The sequence below is a fragment of the Mytilus trossulus genome, unplaced genomic scaffold, assembly GCF_036588685.1.
Source record: "Mytilus trossulus isolate FHL-02 unplaced genomic scaffold, PNRI_Mtr1.1.1.hap1 h1tg000211l__unscaffolded, whole genome shotgun sequence".
Taxonomy (NCBI): domain Eukaryota; kingdom Metazoa; phylum Mollusca; class Bivalvia; order Mytilida; family Mytilidae; genus Mytilus; species Mytilus trossulus.
In genome coordinates, this window is record NW_026963311.1 from 1,270,187 (window position 1) to 1,291,988 (window position 21,802).

General features: G+C 32.6%; 1 protein-coding gene across 3 annotated transcripts; it reads right to left on the reverse strand.

The window, feature by feature from the left end:
* Window positions 1-2,145: 2,145 nt before the first annotated feature.
* Window positions 2,146-7,362, reverse strand: LOC134701067 (stress response protein NhaX-like). 3 transcript variants are annotated; one of them, XM_063562212.1, is made up of 4 exons: window positions 7,072-7,341; window positions 4,444-4,536; window positions 3,616-3,722; window positions 2,146-2,432 (listed from the first exon to the last, which is right to left on the reverse strand). In XM_063562212.1, the coding sequence occupies exons 1-4, from the start codon at window positions 7,151-7,153 to the stop codon at window positions 2,238-2,240; spliced, it is 477 nt and encodes a 158-aa protein (XP_063418282.1). In that variant the 5' UTR covers window positions 7,154-7,341; the 3' UTR covers window positions 2,146-2,237. The 3 variants fall into 3 exon arrangements, with proteins under 3 accessions (XP_063418282.1, XP_063418281.1, XP_063418283.1); XM_063562211.1 differs by lacking the exon at window positions 7,072-7,341 and adding an exon at window positions 6,567-6,721; XM_063562213.1 differs by lacking the exon at window positions 4,444-4,536 and having other exon boundaries at window positions 7,072-7,362.
* Between the last annotated feature and the right edge of the window lie 14,440 nt (window positions 7,363-21,802).

A 21,802-nucleotide genomic window follows, 5' to 3' on the forward strand; every position in this document is an offset into this window, starting at 1 on the left:
CTCGCCCCACCTATAAAAATATCTGGCTTCCTTTAAGTATGTTAGATTACTGTTGGTATCCAGTCGTCCTCACGGTGTAGTGGTATGTGTGGTGGGTTGATATGCTAAAGGTCTTGAGTTCGACTCCCAGCATATACACTGGATTTTTTCTACGTAAATTTTAATAGATAGTCTTTTCCGTATAATTAATTATAAGTTTTATAGTGGATTTGACATTCCCGCCAAAATGTTACAGAACAAAGGAAAGCATGCAAAACAAAGAATCTCAAACTGGGGTGATCTGGTAGGGGTGATCCGGCTCAGATCACCTCTGTTAGAGCAAAGGAGCTGATATGTTAGTGTTTGTTATTATCTAAAGAAGATCATCAATGTAAATTATGTGTCGTCTGTCAAAAAAAGTCATCTGTTTCTTATCGATGTTCAAGTCCCACAAATATATCAAGAAGACAAATACAAACAACCCGTCAACAGGGAAAGAAGTTTAAATGGAATACTAGCATATAAGAGATGCACGCACTCAAATGGCAAACGAATGGAAAAAAAATGTCATATTCCTGACTTGGTACAGGCATTTTCTTTTGTAGAAATTGGTAGGTTGGATCTGATTTTAAATCTACCCTCTCACTTGTTTGACATTCACATCAAATTCCACGTAGTTTTGCAATTGATAAGTATTTGTGTTGTTTCTTTAGTATGATTACATATTTTTCAGTTCCAATAAGTGAGTCAGGTGCATAATTTGACATGACGACATGAATTTCAATTTAAAAGTTTAATAAGAAAAAGAATACAAGTAGCCACTGTTCATTTCTACAATAGATACTGCACAATGAGATTGAATATGTTTACCGATGAGACCAATTGACAAACATATGAACAGCTTTACGTCTGTAAAATATACGCTCTACATTCATATAACCCGATAAAAGAAGTAAAAGACACCAAATGTACTGTGACAAGTATTTCTTAAGAGCACAAAACAGCGAACTGGTGATAGACAAGAGAACATGGAAGTGAGTTAAAACGGCTACTGGAAAGGAAGAGATGTATGTTGGATGGATAGAATGCAATATGGGTTCTTGGATTATCTCATCTGTATTTGGCTTGAAGGAGTTTTTGGTCCACAATGAACTTCATCTTCGTACTTTCTTTGGCCTTTTTAACTTTTGTTTAATAAAGCGTCACTGAGTTTTGTGTAGACGAAACAAAATTTAATCCTGGTATATATGACTTTATTCCTATAAGCAAATGTCATTGAAACCAGAATACGACTCCCTAATGGTGTATCAAGCCTTTTTGATTTTAATTGTATACACATAATAGAATGAGAAGAAAACAAGAAATTCTTGAGTACATGTGACCTAATCGGGTCTGCATGTGTAACGCTGCAGGAAGAACCCTTAGAGGAATAATTAGTGCACATACCTGTGTCAGACTTCCCTTATCTTTTATCAGGTTTGATGGATAAAGCGGAGACCTAACTGTATAACAAAATTCATTTATTTTTTCCTCGACCAGCTGCGACATTTCAAGACTAAACACAGCTACCCGCTGTCACAAGCGTTCTTTCCGATTTTGATTCAAGAAAATTCTATACGATTCTGATAATATGTTTAAGATGCAATGTGGTGCATATTTCTGTATTGAAAAAAGTTAAATATCAAACTTACCGAGCTCCAAGGGAAATTCAAAACAGAAAGTCCTTTTAAAAAGTTTATAAAAGGATGTTAAACATTTTAGGTTAATTTTATTATTCTCCAAATTCACATCAATCTTGTGTCTTGAATTTCCTATATCAGTTTCAAGAGGTACACGTAAGAAAGAAAATCCGTTAGCACTATCAAAAGCAAAATTGACCATGCATTCAAAGACATTTCTGAAAAGATAAGGGATTCACCAGATTCGTTTTACTGCAGAACTCTTTTAGTCCTAATTTATCTCATGCGATAACTTTAAAAGCTTAATTACAGGCTCCGGACACGGGACAGTCACACGTTTGTTGTAGATTTTGTTAATGTTCATGTTTTAGTCCAACAAGCTGGTCAGTGGTTATCATTGTAGTCTAGGACACTCTTTATGCATAGGCAACAAACTTTGAAATAACAATTTGAATAACTAAATGGCTTAACAAAAACACAATTAATGTTCTTGTTTATGATGAAAATTTCAAATTTAAATTTTGTGAAAAACATTAAATACTAAGAGCGACACCTTTTTTTTAAATGTTTCTATCAATATCAAAGTCTGCAATTCAAAACTGGAACGTCGGAATGATTCAGAATGTAGTCACTTGTACTTCCTGAAAAAGCGCGCTGTATTTTGCCCAAACCACGATTCCCAGTCACAATAATGGCGGCATCTAACTCTGCAGCTATTTTTACGATACCTTCTCCTGGATTAGAAGTATGGACGCTCTTAACTGTTCCAGGAACCTGAAAGAGAAAAAAATTATAGACTAGTTATTGTAAGCAACCTAAAATATCTATCTACTTGTTTTTAAAGACATGTACGATTTCCACTGATTAATAATGAAAACATTGTTCGAAAATTTTGTAACAGAGAGACAACAGATACCATAGGGGTATTAAAACTGATAAGTCGGTGACAAACTGATACCGTCATGGAAAGAAAAAAAATACAACAACATATTTCCAACATACAAATGTATACTAGTACATAAAATACGACATAGAAAACTAAAGACTGAGCAACACGAACAATACCAATTAGATATAAAAACAAACTAGTTACAAGCTGAAACATCTTCTTAATTTCTAACATTTCTAACATAATTATTTGGCAAAAATCTTAAAAGCAGTTACAAAGAATAACGTAGTGTTGAAAGTGAGCCTTCACGATGCTTACAACCGATAATGTAATATAAAAACTGCAGTTTTTACACAGTAATGAATTGCATCAAATCAAACATTCTTATCGGTATAAACTACAATAGTCACCAAGGTGTCCAAGCAGAATGGATATTTTCTGACGTTATAACATTGTTATAGCATTATGTGAAATGAATTCTTCACACAAACCTTAGAAGCTATAAGTTAGAGACATGCCGAAATGTTCGAAAATCTAGTCTACATGATATTGGTTTGTATACCTTCGTCCATTATTTTTTATGTATAACAACAACAAAATCAGAATATAAGTTATACTGAACAAACGGGCTGGAGATAAAGTAGGATAAACATGTTGTTAATATTCCAAAAAGACTACAAAGAAACTTCTTTCCAGAGGAATGAATATAAATAGAAAGCAAAAGTGTTCGAACAAGTTTTGCTCATTGCAAAGGACCTTATAGCAACCGATATTTGCTTACATTTACGTGGTTTGAACTCTGAAAGAAAATCGTCTTATTGGAAATCCTACCAAATTTTCCTATTTTTATACCAATAAACATTATATCTAACTGTAAATAGTGTATACAACAAATTCTGTGCACTTTATATATTGAAAGTAACAGATTTAGACCACTACGGATTTAGAACATAGAATAGAGTTTATAATTTGTTATATGATACAAAAGAATATTCTTTTTTAATAATATTTTTTTCAGACCTTTCGTTTCTTTAGCTACTTATAATATATTTTCAGAAATATACGTACCCCATATTCAATAAGAAGTTGAGAGAATTGCTGTAATTCTTGTGTTACGCGGTCTTTTTCTTTCTTCAAAATTACCTCTAGCACCTCTGGATCATATGAGTATGGAGCTGTAATAGACAAAACACTTTATATGTATGCATAAGAATGATAATTGTATGAGCTTAATTACGAGATCATAATTAAATCTATAATAGTTAAGAATTCCTTGTATATCTATCTGGTTCTGGTATACGATACTTACACATGAACAATATACAAATATTGACGACAAAAAAAGTAAACAAAGAATTTTTCCCGACAGATAAAACAGATAGAAAAGCCTTCATTTGTGACCATTTAAAAATGCAAGGCGAATTTAAGAAGGTTGTATTAGTAAAAAAAAAAAACCTAAGCTTTGTTTGCCTATAAACGATAGAATTATCTATCCAGTAAATTCAATTATTATGTTTATTGATTTTGTTACCAAAATTACTAATGTTCAATGAATACAACCACAGATACAGTTTATGTTTCAGTTCATATGGAACATTGTCAATTCGTTTCTAGAAAAATGACAATCGAAACAGCAGGCACACATCTGCTGTACAGGATAGCAAAACAATTGTTTTAATGGACACTCGTAACACATTGCCTAATGATATACGGTAATTAAGTGTAAACTTAGTATTTAAAAAAGGTCTAGTCATCACACAGGCACTTGTCTCAGAAAAAAACATTTCCTACGTTTGTTGTATGTACCAGTGTTATATTCAGGTATCTAGGATTTTTTCTTTCCTGAGACAATTTCCTGTGAGTCATCAGGTGATTTTTCTCCATATTAATACCTACAAGACAGCAGTTGTGTCGAGAAGATTGGAGTCATCTCCACTGCATGGACGAGGTAAACATTGTCATCTGCTTTTCTACAATTGTCGATATACCCTGTTACAACAACAACAAAATTTCGTTATTCATGGGTGAGCACGTTGGTGACCAAACGTATTTAATCTTATACAGAATGACGATAATGTAAATTTAAATGCAGCGTTATCATCTTCAGACATAAAATTCTTTCGGAAGAAAATACCGGATTATTATAGAATTATTATTTTCTCTGATTTTTGAAATACTAAGGCTTTTCTACTTCAGAAATAGATTACCTTAGCTGTGGCAAAACTCTTAGGAATTTTGGTCTTCAATGCTCTTCAACTTCGTACTTTATTTGGCCTTTTAACGTTTTTGAATTCGAGCGTTACTCATGAGTTTTTTGTAGACGAAACGCGCGTCTGGCGTAAATACATGATTTAATCCTGGTTTTTATGATGAGTTTAATATTTGGCTCTCTTCAACTTCGAACTTTTTTTACCTTATTACCTTTTTTGGATTCAAGCGTCACTGATGAGTCTTTTGTAGACGAAACACGCTTCTGGCCTCTATGATTAGTTTATTAGGAAGGATAATTCATTTGTTTTAATTGTATTCTCGTTTTAAATTTAATCCGATTTCATTGAACCATTGACATACGTGCGGAATAAAGGACACGTGAAACATGCTAATAGGGTTCACCATACAGTATTGACAGATAGGTAAACTTCACACAAAACTAACCAATAGTGCACCCAGAAACGTTCAATGGGGTGACTGGACCTATAGCTAGATATAGAAAATTTGACATTCATTTTTTTCAAGCCTTCAGAGGATGGTTTAATCAAAAACAAACACATGCCATGGATTTCATGTTATTTATTAGCCACTGCGGTTAAAACTTTTAGTCAACTTTTGTGCATATAAAATCATTTTATAAGTTTAGAATGTTTTAACATGAATTGCATTTAATAATCTATCTGGGTCCTGTTATGCCATAAAACCTGCCGTGTTTATGTTGCAACGGTTTGTCTATACTCCGAATCAAATTATCGATGTAAACAAGGCCACATTTGTCAAACGGTTCAGATATTTGTAAAGAAATACTGAACAATAATTACTTGCACCTAGAAACACAGGGGTAAGTGTGCGTGGACTAGAAGATACATGAGATGTTAAATTACAATTTTGAACATATTTACGTAATATTTGTAAATAGGTTTTATGCACTTAATTTCAAATAAACGATTTCATACGATACACAGATGTTTAAAGGTCATTAAATTACGTATGAATAACACAGTCTCAATTTCATCCTTGACATAAACACTTCTTAAAGGACGTATTAAAAACAGTGAATTTAACTTATTCGCACTTTTAGTCTTCGTTCACAGATACGAAGACAGTCTGAATGGACACATAATCGCAAACACATATTATATCCATGGTATCACCTTATATATATAATTAGAGGTAGATGGTTGATCATCTAATTTGAAGGATCTTGCCACGTTTTCTGTCATATATACTAGTAGATAATTTATTTACATGCACTTGTTATACGTTAGGGAGAACCATCTTTCGTTCAATGCATATTATTATACTTTACGTTAAAATACTAGATGTTGATTGGCTAATACGAGGGAGACAATGTATTTGAATGTCACCCTCTCGTCCAGATGACTTTACGTATTACTAGTATGTATATGATATTGCAACTCTTTTGAAAATTTCGGGTTTGAGAATATTTCTATTTGTTCTTCATGCTAGAAATATAAAAATGGAAAAGATGAAGATGATAAAATAAATACCTGCCCGCACTTTCTTTATCGTGACTTATAAAAAATACCAATATTGTAGACAACAAAAAACAACATCAACAAGAACTAACTTACAGACTCCTGATGACTAAATGAAGGAGCATTTACTTACATATCATTAAGTACCTTAGGGCCACCCTAGCAAAACGATTTGTCAGGATAGCAGCTTCCGTGCATGGAACACATTTTTCACCAATCGTATACAGTTATTTATTGCGGAAAGATTGATAGCTTTAAACATATATTTGTATCCCCCTCTCTCCCCTCTCATGATATCCATCGCCTTACCATGTTGAAATTGTTTGTTTTTCTTTGAGGGTATTAACTTTAAGAAAAGTTGAATAACCTTCAAGGTTTCTTCAATTTTCCAATCTTTTATTCCAATGATAACGGAAGATGAATGCATCATTCCATAATTTTATCAGTTATACGTAAATATGATGCACGTAAACCACATACAGATTATTTATTTTATTGTGCAACCTGATGCCCGAAATAAAATATGAGTTTCAACAATTGTGTATCAGGTAGTATCAAAAGGCTTATGATGCACTGTTTTTTAAACACAATAAAATGAAATACAAGTTATGTATGATGTCGTGTTCAACACCATTGCATTCTTAATATCTTATGTTTATTTACTTTCTTATATGTAGAATCAAGAAGGGGCGAAAGATACCAAAGGAACATTCAAATGTATGATCAACTTATATGTTCTTTTAAGAGTTGACAATAATATGATGTAAAATAAAATAAAACGTTTACCTAAAATAGTATTCAATGATAAACTTACATTTAAATGCAAATTTGGAATATTCGCTACCATCCATAGCTATAACCACGTTTTTCCCTCCTGTTTTTGTTTCCTCAGTCATTTTCAAACCAAAGAATATTTAAAAAGTTGATATATGTGCCTTTACTGTTATTTCACGTGTTAATAAAAGATATCTATACTTCAGCATAATTTGTACCCGATCCAAATCCAGTTTTGTCCAGTTGCAACTGTCGGATATATATGGTATTGACTGTGTGAAATTTCAAAAAGATGAAATAAACACGCGTATTATATTACATCCTTGTATTGATGTCCAACCTCACCAAAATACATACATATACTGCTAGTAGTCTGTTGTTATTTATGTATTATTGTCATTTTGTTTAATTTCTTTTGTTTCATTTTCTGACATCGGACTCAGAACAGTCTCCGGGACAAGTTTGCAATTCAGCTGAGTGCAAAAGTTGTCACCTTAATTTTTGGAGTTAAGTCAAAACAAAGTTGATAACTTGGTAGGTATTGGTTCACTAATATTTGTCCTAACATTTTTTGGCTCTAGCACCACTGTTGAAAAAGTTTTGCCCCTTTTTTCAACAATTTCCCTTGAGGAAAAGTACTTTTCCTCAAGGGAAATTAAATTTCCCTGAAGGAAAAAGATTTTTCCTCAAAGGAAATTGTTTTTTCCTCAAGGTGCTGCATAATTATTTCCTTTGAGGAAATTCTTTTTCCTTAGAGGAAATTCTTTTTCCTTAGAGGAAATTCTTTTCCCTTAGAGGAAATTCTTTTTCCTTAGAGGAAATTCTTTTTCCTTTGAGGAAATTTGCAGCTTCAAATTTTCCTTTGAGGAAATACTTTTTCCTTTGAGGAAATACCTATTTCCTGTGAGGAAATTTGTAGCTTCAAATTTTCCTTGGAGGAAATACTTTTTTCTGTGAGGAAATTTTTGACAAACACTTTTCCTTGGAGGAAAATTCAAGACAACAAATTTCCTCTGAGGAAATCATTGTTCATCAAATTTCCTCTAGGGAAATTTCTGAACATCAAATTTCCCTTAAGGAAATGTTTTTCCTCTATGGAAATTTCATAACAGTACAAACAGTATTAATATATTTTCTCCTAGACTGAATTATTGATACAAAAGATAATTAAAACTTTAATACTGTAATACAAATTTCTATGGTGAGTATTAAACAATCAAAAACAAAAGGCTGACGGTTTAGCATGTTTAAGACAATACAATAATAAGCAAAACGCTATGAATATCATACCATTTGTGATGTTATTAATATTGTGCTCATATTTGAATATAAAATAAAATAAACACTTTTCATCATTTCATGTCAAATTAACTTGTCTTCTGTTTCAGCTGCTGTGTATTCGACCCCCTACATAACAATTCAGTGCATAAATAATTCAATCCACAAGACATCTTCCTTCAATTTGTTGAATAAATTTTGGCAACTTGTTCTTCAAACGTCTTCTTTGTATATTTGATATGATGGAGCCATGTACATGAATGGATAAAGCAGGTGTTTATTTCGACAACAAACATGACAAAGATACTATTATTTTTCTTAATTTCTCCATAATCCATCAGTGTATATGAATGTAGGTTGTTACATTTTACACAATTGTGTTCTTTGATAGTACTCCATTTTGTTTATAGCAATTTTGCAGGATTTTTTTCTATTTCTTTTTCCAGAAAAACACACAGTTGAGTTCATTTCACATTAATAATCCAATTAGCACATCATGTAGAAAAGTATTAACAATTAAAATTCCTCTTCAGTATAGACCTGCAGGACCTGTTGATGATCATAAAAACCAAGATATCTGACCTATAAATACACAAAATTAAAACAAAATGTTATAAATTGAGAAAAAAACAGCAATATAAATAAGCTTATTTTATCATGTTTTAATGAACATTTTGAGAAACTTTCATTTGATATTCTTACTGTCATGCTTATGAGTTCTCTTATTTCAGTGCTTTGTGTCCAAGATTTAATATTCTTTGTTTAGTGCCTTGCAGTGATATTTAAAGTTGAGCCACTTGTAATAGTTGTTATAGAATGTTCATATGTTGTGTTAATATTTGAACCACTGTCCTATATTATGGTCAAATTGATCAGAATCAAAAATCAGAAATGAATATAATAATATTTGGCTTAGTTTTGACAATAATTTTTTATGAGTAGGACCGTTTTTGCAGGGTCGGTCATGATTGGAGAAACAAACAATATTTTATATTAGGCCTGATTTTTTTTTATTAATTGTTATTGCCTTTGAACATGTTGAACTAAATTGGATTGTTTAAATCTTTATATGTTGAGATCTTTAATGAATGACCTATAAAAGAAGTGTTTTCTCATTATTGAAGGCAGGCCCATGATTGGCCTTTAATTTCTTGCATCCGCTTCATTGAACTCTGGTGGATAAATCACTCATTTACCATACCACATTTTCTTATTTTTATATAAGTCATCATTCAAAGGCAATTTCTTTTATTACTGTAATTCAGAAATTATCCAAACTTTTTAGTAATGCGAATAATATGACTGGGTGAGTATCGCAAAAATAAGAAATCATATGTTGATAACAGAAACATATATATATATCATGTAACTATATAGATCTTTATGCAGATTTTTTTTGTAATCACAATAAGTTGTCCATCTCTGAAAAATCTGAATTTATAGTATAAAGATGTGGTCTTACCATTTAGGCCTTGTTGTATTCTGTTTATCTTGTTTTGCGCTCATTTCTATTGTAACTGTTTATATTTTTCATTATTTTTCTATATTTCTTGTCCTATAAAACATAAAAAGGGTAAAAACTATTATTAAACATCAGTTTGTGTTTTTCTTTATATATGCAGTTATATTTAAAAAGAATGGAATATTTGTGCTATTTCATTTCACAAACTTTTTGCCAGTCATGACTTTCAAAGGCTTTCACCCTGGTCAATAGTTTAAAAAACAAACATTCCCATACTTTTTCTTTGTGTTCGTACTAATTTTTCATTTGACAAAAAAGACATGATTCAACTATTCTTCTATAATTTGTTTCGCTTGACTACGTTAAACTCTGAAATATTGTTAACAGTATAATCTGTATGTGTCTCACTCGTCAAAATTTCAAATTATATATAAATAACCAATAAAAATGCTATGCATGGCTCAGCTTGATACACACGTACAGGTTGAACCCAGAACAGTTTGGGCAAGTATGGACACAACATTCAAGCTCGATACAACTCTGAATTTTAAATTTTAATTGTGATTCAATAGTTGATGCAGCATAGGTTTCTGACACAGAATGAATGTGGTCCAAGTACTTAAAAAAAATTTAATTGACAAATAACCTCTAAAATGGTCCAATATTCAAAATCTCAATACATGGTTAGATGCAGCATATCCAGGGGCGGATTTAGGGGGGCCAGGTGGCCGGGCCCCCCCTTTTTGGGGAAAAATTTGGTTGCTTATATAGGGAATCACTGAAGTGTGACTGGAGCGGGCCCCCTCTTAGGTCAGTCAGTGGGCCCCCACTTATGAAAATTCCTGGATCCGCCACTGATATCAACATGATCAAAGAACCCCAATAATTCATTTTTTGATGAAATCAAATAAAGTTAAACTTTGGACCCTTTAGAACTCAATGTGGACCAATTTGATAATGGGCCAAAATATAAAAAATCTTAACGAATGGTTAGATTCAGCATATCAAAGAGACCCATATAATCAATTTTTGTTGAAATCAAACAAAGTAAAATTTTGGACCCCGATTTGGACCAACTTGAAATTTGGTCCCATAATAAAAAAATCTAAGTAAATATTCAGATTCAGCATATTAATTAATCTGAACCACAAGAATTTAAATATTGTTAAAATCAAAATAAGTTTAATTTTGGACCTTTTGGACCTTAAGGTAGACCAATTTAAACAGGACCAAAAAACTAAGAATCTAAATACACAGTTAGATTTGGCATATCAAAGAACTCCAATAAATTAATTTTATATAAAATCAAACAAAGTTTAATATTGGCCAGTTTGGCCCCTAATTTATGTTATTCCTAAACTCTGAACAAAAACTCTGGTCACAAACCTTGTGTTTGAATTTCACAGATTTCTATTAACTTGTACTAAAGTAATTAAGCGGAAACTAAATGTCCTAGGACAACGACGACTACATGATAAAATTGAGAATGGAAAAAGGGAATGTGTCAAAGAGACAACAACAATTTATGTTATTCCTAAACTCTGAACAAAAACTCTGGTCACAAACCTTGTGTTTGAATTTCACAGATTTCTATTAACTTGTACTAAAGTAATTAAGCGGAAACTAAATGTCCTAGGACAACGACGACTACATGATAAAATTGAGAATGGAAAAAGGGAATGTGTCAAAGAGACAACAACCTGACCATAGATTCGAGGGTTGGAATCCTTTTCTTTTACCGACCAATGCATTTGAATGGGAGATATAGTTGGAACCCCTCTTTACTCATGGTTGGGACCCCCTTTGAAAATGGCTGGATCCGCCCCTGAGAAGCATTATAGAAAAATCTATAAGCTTTAACTAAAAATAAGGATCATTTTATTTTTAAAGGGCAGGCACAGATCTAGAGGGGGGTTCAAGGGATTGGAACCCCCCTTTTTTTGGACTATCAATGCATTTGAATGGGGACATGTAATTGGACCCCCCCCCCCCTTTCCTCTTTTGTCCAGGGTTAGAATCCCACCCCACCCTTTTTAAAATGACTGGATCCGCCCCTTAAGGGTCTATAATTAAGTTTGACAACATCAGACATACTACATTGTACTACTTTAACAAAAATAAATGCCACACTTCATCCAATTTAATTTCATCTCTTACTTGCTATTTCATCCATAATATTTAAAGAAATATAAATTTGGGAGTAGTATGATTTTAATTTGCAAGTTATTAACTATCCAAACTAGAGACCTAATCATGCTAATAGAGTAGATATACTTGACTAATTTAAATCAAACTTGGGGTGACTGGGAACAAAGATTTAAGGGAATAGATGACAGTTTTCCTACAATGACCTAGTTTCATTACAATAGCATACATTAATAAAGACTACATGGTCACTCTTATGTTTAAATTTTGGGTGTTCATTTTTTAATGTTTAAAGCTAACAATTTCAACTACATACAAGTATCAAGATTTGATCCTACATTATTTAAATATAGAAAAAAAATAGCTTTTTAAATTTGGATCTAACGTGACGGTACCCAAATTGCACCTATTTTGACAGTTTTTTCACCTACGTTTTTTTATGATCAGGAAAAAAATGTTCATAGATACTGTGTTTATTTTGTAGCCCTATCCTTCTTTGTCATATAGGTACACCAATTTAATTTTTAGTCTATATTGAATCAATAAAAAATTGGGTTTGAATCAACCTCCAAACTATCCATGATTCTGTAATGAGGAGTACCCAAATTGCATCCATGCTTAAATTTACATCATCAAAAGTCTAATAACCGAGCTTTTGTTTAATTTCTTCAAATATCTTGAACAATTGGATATTTGTCCATGCTTACTATTCATATTTTACGAAATGGATACTTATAATATTTTGTATTTGCCAATTTTAAAAAGATGACTTTTGAAAATCATTTGCTGTCTCATATTAATTTCAGTTCTTCAAAAGGCAAATTTATATATGAGCTTATGCTGAAAAAAGAGATTTCTTATTAAGGAGAAATCCCTGCCCCCCTTTTTGTGTGAAAATTTTTGTTGATTATATAGGGAATCACAGAAACATGACTGAGGCAAACAGCCCCCATCTGACCCCCCCCCCCCCCCCAAATAAAAAGTTCTGGATCCGCCCGTCAACCTTTCACTCAGGTCGTTGGTGAAGAGAGTTGTCACACAAAATAAATGATACCAAATGTTCATATGAATATGTTTTTAGCTAGTGTAGGTGTCACAGGCGCTTGGGTCTATGATACAGATTTTTTTTTAATTTTTTTTTTTTTATTAAAATATTCAATTTTCTATATTTATAATACATATCTATCACTTCTGTGCATGTCTCACCTAGTTTCGAGTGATTTAAACGACCCAGAGAAAATACCAAATTTTACTATCCATACTAAGAAACAAAAAGGCAACTAACTCGACGCCATTTTTCTGCTATCTATAAATAAATAGATTGACCTACCTGGATTCCCCAACGATTTCTCTGGGAAAACGTGCCTTCATTGCCGTCAGATCGCACACATCGTTGATATTTATCAAACTGGTATTGCTCGTAACATTTTTAGTCCATCCAGCATATAATAAAGAGATTTTAACTATTTTGACTAATTTCAAATTTACGTGCCCGGAAGTTGACTGTTTTTCCCGAACTTTTGTTAAAGGGAAGTAATATTTTCCCGGACTTTTTCGGAACATCTCTACAAGTACGTAGGAAAATAACAAAGTGATACGATGATTTCCTGTGCATCAGGAAAAGTTTTAATATAGGAACCTTAAAAATATGTCGGGAAAAACTCTCTTTTGACACTTAGGTATTGCACTGTTGCATTACACACCAATCAAAACGCAAACAATATGGGAAAAGATAACAGTTTAACCTACACAATATATGAATAAGGTATGATACACTTTTGAAATCTAAATTATATGAAAAGGGTGGGGTAACAGAAACCCAGCGGCAATGACACCCCTTATTTAATTGAGACTTTGTAAAAGGAGAAGGTCCGGTAAGACACCTTTTTGGCCCTAAAATATAGCAGTTTTACAAAATTGTTAAAAGTAAACTTTTAGTTATTTTTTGGACAGTAGAATGCTTCAGCTTCATAAATATGGGTTTTTTTACAATACATGGCACATATATCGGGTACTGGCACCATAAAGTCATGCTAAATGGCAAAAAACATCTGAAAAGTGACATTTTCCGGCATATTTGGTGGATTTTTCATATTTGAGCTTGAATCGGATCGTTTTTAATGACAAAACCAGTGAAAATCTTCCACATACACTAATAGAATCAAATAAAATAGACACTTAAGTGTTTCAAAAGTGGTCAAAATCATTCGTCAGATGAACCTGAAATTTGAGGCCAAAATCGCTCCTAACCGGACCTACTCCTTTCATAATTTTAAATTATATCTTTTCTATAATGTTTTCTCGACACGTGCCTCAAAAAGTTGATTGTCACCTTTAGTATAATCGGTAGAAATTCATGTTCGCTCAACCTTGAACCGTGAATATACAGGTATACTGATTAAACATGTACTAGTATATGGTATTTCAAATTGTTCTCTATTTTTTTTTCATTTGTTTGTTTCTGCCGTATTTATTCTGTCTGCTATATTTTTTTACTTCTAAAGTAATATCGTATTTTCAACTCTTTTCAGGTTGGGATTTTTTCATCCTTTTAATTTTAAAAAGACAAATAATTGTGAACACTTCACGGAAAAGTGAGGATTGATACTTGGTTGCTTAACGTCCAGTTGCCAATACTTCATTTTTCTAATGTCAGGAACTATGCCATTTATCAATATTTCGATTAAATAATTAATCTTATAGAATTAATACTTAAAAGTTTATTTAGAGTAACCATATGCCGGATGAACAAAAAGTGTGCCATTTATTGAAAAACATATGGTTTGGTATAACAAGAAAACTCCTCTAGTGTTCTAAACATTTCTCACATAACCCCTCCTCCAAACCCCCACTTCAAGCTCTGGATCCGCGCCTGCCCATAGTGCTTATTACATTATAAAATAAAATGGTATTCATCTTCAATTGTTGAAATAAAGATGAATTGTTAAAAAAAAGCATTGACACCAGTTTAAAGTTATCGTTCATAAAAGACAGTTATGATTTATTTTATAATTCTCTTTTTTAAACGTAAAATAATTTTACCTCTTGGAGTTTTTCTATATTACTTCTGTAATCGGATTTTGAAGAACCCCATGGACACCACATACTCTCAAATGTCTTTCAAGGAATAATGATAGTATGTGAACTCTTGTGTTGTTAGTAAGGAAATGAAATATCAAAAGCCTTTGTTTTTCAATTTGTATCTCAAAATAGAGTTCGTTAATTAAAAAAAAAGCTTGCATAGCAATTTCCTTAAAAACTAAATATATATAACAAAGGCAAAGTTTTAAAACACAAAATTTATTTTTTATTTTTCTTTCATAAACTTGAAATTATACCACGCTAAACCGTTAGGTTAACAACCAATGATTAATCAATAAGTAACGATCATTTACAAACAATTGTTTATTGGATTAGGTTGGTTGAACATGATGATTCGGGAATCTGCAATAAACCGTTGGTCACGTGGCGAGTGGCACGCGTTTATTAAAAAGTCATTTAACTTCAAAATTACAAAATCTATTGATACCTAACTTTATAGATATGAGGTTTTTAATCATATCCTCTTATATTCATGCTCGCTGTGATCTTAAAACATCGTTTTAGTGTCCTTAATGCAAAAACTTTCTTCTTGGTGCACTAAGAAGTCTTTTGCGGTATTTCTACACACCGAAATATATGGCCTTATTATTGGTAATATACCATATAAGGGTCACTAATGGCTTAACGTGTTACCAAATTAAAAAGAAGAAATAGGCTCAAAACCGCATTTTTAACTTTAGATTTTTTTTCAATCCCTAAATAGAGAAGAGGTCCGGTATACCGACTAATTAAAAAGTCCAGATGAGAAGTTTAACTTTTAACTGTTTCTTGACGCATGCAAAAAAAATGCAGAACCTGGTTACCAGAGGCGGATTTAGGGGGGCCAGGTGGCCGCCCCCCCTCTTTTTGGGAAAAAATTTGGTTGCTTATATAGGGAATCACTGAAGCGTGACTGAAGTGGGCCCCCTCTTAGGTCAGTCAGTGGGCCCCCACTTATGAAAATTGCTCATATGGCAAAATCAAAGGTACTTTATTCAAATGATTTGCACCACGTGACTTTGTCCCGTTTGATCAAATTACCTCCCTTAGCTTAAGATTGAAAATATAATTTATTTTAGATTTGCGGATAATCACGTCCTTTTCGGTCATGTATCTAAAACTAATGTATCTTTAAAAACTTCCTTTGGCGGATATTTACAAAAATGCTGTGTAATTCTAAGGGAAAATGCTTAAAATTTGACTTTTTACGAAATGGAAAGGTTGAAATCATCATGTTTTTTTAAAGAATTTGGCCGAAAACTTAAGATAGCAGGTAAGTTTAAAGTTATTTGACTTTAAAATTCAACCTGCAAGGTGTTTCCCTATATGCGAACAAATCATGAACAATATCTTCTTGCATATGTATTTCTGTTTTGAATCTTGCTATTTTACGATTTTCCGTCATTTTATATGATCTTATATAGCAATTATACTATGACTACGCGTCCGATTTTTAAACTAAAAAGGCCGAAAGATTTCAGAGTAGACAATGTCCATTTGTATACAGACAGACGCCTAAAAACATGTACAATTCACCTATATGCGAACAAATTGTTCATTCGAGATAGGCATTGGCATATTGGTATTTTTATTTAAGGGGCTTATATAATCCTATTGTAATGGCTGCCGTCATGAAAAGGCAAAATGGCCGCTATGCAAATTAGCATATTACCCCAAATTTTGCCATATGAGGAACCGCCACTAGTTACAGTTGCTCATTGACAAATTATCATCTTTCGATTAAATGATTTTAAATCTATATATGGTCTTAATTTTAAAAGTTATAAAATCTAAATGTGAAGTGATCTAAAATGTTCAATATTAATGAGTATTTTCGCTGTGAAATGAATCTAAGGTCGTCTAAAAGTATATACATGTGTATTTGACCCGACTACTGACTACATAGTAATTAAACTATTCATTATGTATGTATAAGGGGGTCTGAGCGGGACTCCGGATTGTCGAGGCGTATTTTTTGTAAACGTGACACATGAAAGTCAAATTATGAGGGAGGGTAGGAGGGGTGCTGATTCCGAAATCCCGAGCTGAAAAACACGAAATCCCGAAATCCCGGGCTTTAAAATACGAAATCCTGAGGTCCCGAAATTCGAAAAAAGAATTATCGGATCCCGAAATCCAGAGCTTAAAAACACCCGATCCCGGAGTCCCGACAAAGGTCCTATATCCTCCCTCAAATTATTGTGCCGTGAAAACGCGAAATGAAGTTTAGCGGGACATGGGAAATTACAAAAACATCATGCGGGAATCTAAAAACATAAATAGTAACTAAGCGGGATCCGTGAACAGAACCCCCAATGAGACCCCCATTAGTTGTGGGGTTTTTTTTGGTCTTTTTAGTTCGTTTCTTTCCCCTACATTACTTGACCGTTTTTGTAAAACAACAGCACTCGAGGTCTGACAGTATTTTACCAAGAAATGCACAAAATATTCAAAAAGAAGGCCTAGAAATTTAAATATTGGTATGCACACATACTCCCCTGTCAGCACAGACAATTATATTTTTGTAAAATATTTTCAGAAATTTTCAATATATAGGCTTTTAAAAGTCAATCTTGTGCATGATTATCAATGATTATACTCGCACAATTAACACATGTGGTTCTCAAAACTCAAAGGTGTCTATGCTATTTATGACAACTTTTTATACCCCCGCTTTCAAAAAACGGGGGTATACTGTTTTACCTCTGTCTGTCAGTCCGTCCGTCAGTCAGTCAGTCCGTCCCATGAATATTTTTCGTCGCATTTTTCTCAGGAACTACAATACAAGGATTTCTGAAATTTGGTTTCAGGGTTTATCTAAGTCATTTATACCGTGTGATGCGTTTTCAGATTGATCACTCGATAACTTCCTGTTTACCGAACACTTGCATATTTTTACACTATTTATATTATCCACTTGCGGCGGGGGTATCATCAGTGAGCCGTAGCTCGCAGTTTCACTTGTTAATCAAGTATAAATTTACAAAATATGTTTAGAACTATATGATTTTTAGGTTTTTAAGCATAGATATAGTAGGTCAGGATCTGCGAACTCTCACTGACTGACTGAGCACATAAATTCAACTCTAGTGTTTTGGTGATGTTGGTGTTGCTTAGTGTTTTGTTTTGTTTTGTTTTTCTTTTCTGCATCTTATGTTTTGCCTTGGCATTGTCAGTTTCTCTTTCATTGCCTTTGGTTTTTTTGTTATGTTAAGTAACAAGTCACATATAATCATGATAATTAAGGTCCTTTTTAATTTTTAGGGATTTAAAATTTTTAATTTAAAGTTAGGGATTTCATTCATAAAAGGGGGAATTTTCCAGTACGTATACTATTAATAATGCTTTGAGCAATTTTCATGAAACTTGGTGAATTATTTTTGTATAACATAAACATGATAATTTTCCTTTTAATTTAAAAAAAAAATCTGATTTATGTCATTGTACTATCATGACTTGGGATTAGGATAGTCTCAAGAATCCTTTCACAAATTTTTATGAAACTTTGGTGAATTGTTTTTATATCTTGACATAAACACCCTTTTTATTATTATGATCCAAAGTGGAGGGGGCATAATGTTTAACACTTGATCGTTTGTCCGTCTGTCCCAAAGTTGTTTTTTGTTCTCTTATATTACTTTAGTTTGCCTCAACCAAATGCAATTAAACTTTTACAAAAGCTTGTTATCACAATACTCGGATCAAGTTTGAATTTTGGTGATGTCAGTGTTACTATACTAGAGTATCAGAGTTATGCCCCTTTACAAATGGGGAAAATATGCTGAATTTTTGGTTTCCTGTTTTCTAAACTTCAACCAAATGTTATGAAATCAATACACAATGCTTATCACCACAAAATACAGATTAAGTTTGAATTTTGGTAGTGTCTCTTTTACTAAATTCTATAGTTATGTTCTTTAAAAATGGAAATTTTGTTTCGGCCTTCTTACTTAAGTTTCCCTCAACTAAATTTTATTAAACTTTTTTATCACAATTTTAATCAGATCAATTTCAAATTTTGGTAGTAAAACTTTTACCGTTCTTCAGTTATGTTCCTTTAAAACTTTGAATAATATGCAAGCATTCCCTATTTATCATGTATATTTTTTTATAAGATGCAACTTTAGTTGTTGCAAAGTTATTTAAAATTTGTCCATTTTCAAAATCTTTGAAAGGTTTTAGAAATGTGTTTGTTAAAAAAAATCGCAGCCTTAAACTTATAGTCACTTGAGAGATCTATAAATTAAGCCAAATTATATACATGTTTTATGTCAATGAATACCACTGTTTGTGCATGGTTTTTTTTGGAGGGCGGGGGTCTTATTTGCGCAGTGCTCATAGTTTTTTTGTCGATCAATAAAATTCATTTAAAGCTTACAGACCAGCTATAAGGGCAAGAAGCTTATCAAGCACTCATGGTTTAGATTTTTATTAAACACACATTAATATACATATAAATGTACATGAAACAGAAAAAAATATTGATGCAAGATGTCATTCAACTTTTACTCTTTTATGTATACAACAAGAACTATAGAAGATACACAGAAATAATATACAGCAGAAATGATAGGCAATGTAAAATTTGCAGAAGCCAACTAAACCTAAATGGTAAGGCACCTTTTAATTTTAAAAAGTTATTGAACTTGAAAGATGATTACTAGTATCATGATTACTATAAAAATTCAAAGATGTGGTATATTAAATATGAAAACTATCATGGCTTTGAGAAAGCAATTGTAGGCCTGTGATGACCTTCAATAATGAGAAAATCCATACCCTATACTATAGTCAAAGTAGGCAGCTATTAAAGACCTAAAGATGAAACATTGAAACAATCCAAACTGTAAAACTAATCATGCTAATTGCCTAGTTTATAACAAAATAAATTACAAAAAATAAATATGACCGGTATGAAACAACAACAACAACAACCACTAAATTTTAGTGTCAGACTAAACTGACAAAAGCTACAGGCACCACAAATGATATAATGACATTCAAATTGGTTGCTTATTAATATATCGCATTGAAACAACATATTTGTTACGTTCGGAGGACGTGTTTTTCAACAGACTGTCGGCATCCCAATGGGAACAAACTGTGCCCCTCTACTTGCTGACTTGTTTCTCTATTATTATGAGGCTGACTTCATGCAGGAACTTCTTAGGAAGAAAGATAAGAAGTTATCAATATCCTTTAACTCTACTTTCCGCTATATAGACGACGTTCTTTCACTAAACAATTCAAAATTTGGTGACTATGTGGAACGCATCTATCCCATCGAATTGGAGATAAAGGATACTACAGATACAGTTAAGTCAGCTTCATATCTTGACTTACATCTAGAAATTGACAATGAGGGTCTGTTGAAGACAAAACTTTACGACAAAAGAGATGATTTCAGCTTTCCAATTGTGAACTTTCCATTTCTAAGTAGCAACATTCCAGCAGCACCTGCATACGGGGTATATATCTCTCAATTGATACGATATTCCCGTGCTTGCATTTCCTATCATGATTTTCTTGATAGAGGGTTACTGCTCACAAGGAAGCTATTAAATCAAGAGTTCCAAATGGTGAAGTTGAAATCATCCCTTCGCAAATTTTACGGACGCCATCACGAGTTGGTTGACCGTTATGGAATAACCATTTCACAAATGATATCGGATATGTTCCTCACGTCGTAACTACAATCCCCTTCCCTTTCATGAATTTGACCTACCGAATTAGACTATTTACCGGATTTGTAATCACATAAGCAACACGACGGGTGCCGCATGTGGAGCAGGATCTGCTTACCCTTCCGGAGCACCTGAGATCACCCCTAGTTTTTGGTGGGGTTCGTGTTGTTTATTCTTTAGTCTTCTATGTTGTGTCATGTGTACTATTGTTTTTCTGTTTGTCTTTTTCATTTTTAGCCATGGCGTTGTCAGTTTGTTTTAGATTTATGAGTTTGACTGTCCCTTTGGTATCTTTCGTCCCTCTTTTACAAAGAAAACAGATGCATTTGCTCCAAGAAAACTATAAATCAAAGTTAAATTTATATAAAAAGTATAAACAATACCTAGATCAAAAAAGTCAGACTGCATTATTTTCAATGTCATTAAAATGTTGAGTCAAACATTTATTAAAGTTTTAAATATCATTTGCATCAATTATACAGTCTTTTAATAATTATATGCATACTGTTTGTATACATGGTGTAGTGAAGAAATGTTTAACAAGTAAAAATAAGGAAAAACATTTCCTTAAGGGAAATTTGATGTTCAGAAATTTCCTTAGAGGAAATTTTAAGAACAATGATTTCCTTAGAGGAAATTTGCAGAACAATGATTTCCTTAGAGGAAATTTGTTGTCTTGAATTTTCCTCCAAGGAAAAGTGTTTGTCAAAAATTTCCTCACAGGAAAAAGTATTTCCTCCAAGGAAAACGTGAAGCTACAAATTTCCTCAAAGGAAAATTTGAAGCTGTAAATTTCCTCGAAGGAAAATTTGAAGCTGCAAATTTCCTCAAAGGAAAAAGAATTTCCTCTAAGGAAAAGAATTTCCTCTAAGGAAAAGAATTTCCTCTAAGGAAAAGAATTTCCTCTAAGGAAAAGAATTTCCTTTAAGGAAAAAGAATTTTCTTTAAGGAAATAGAATTTCATCAAAGGAAATAATTATGCAGCAAATTCCCTAAGGGAAATCTTTTTCCCTTGAGAAAAAACAATTTCCCTTGAGGAAAAATCTTTTTCCTTCAGGGAAATTTGATTTCCCTTGAGGAAAAGTAGTTTTCCTCTGAGGAAATTGTTGAAAAAAGCGGCA

Bases quoted from the DNA above. Each gene is read 5' to 3' on its own strand.
- LOC134701067 (XM_063562211.1), bottom strand. From the start codon at position 6,687: ATGATGCATTCATCTTCCGTTATCATTGGAATAAAAGATTGGAAAATT. The intron at 4,537-6,566 runs GTAAGGCGATGG...TTGTTGTAACAG, and splicing joins AAACAAACAATTTCAACATG to GGTATATCGACAATTGTAGA. The intron at 2,433-3,615 runs GTACGTATATTT...TTTCTCTTTCAG, and splicing joins AACTTCTTATTGAATATGGG to GTTCCTGGAACAGTTAAGAG.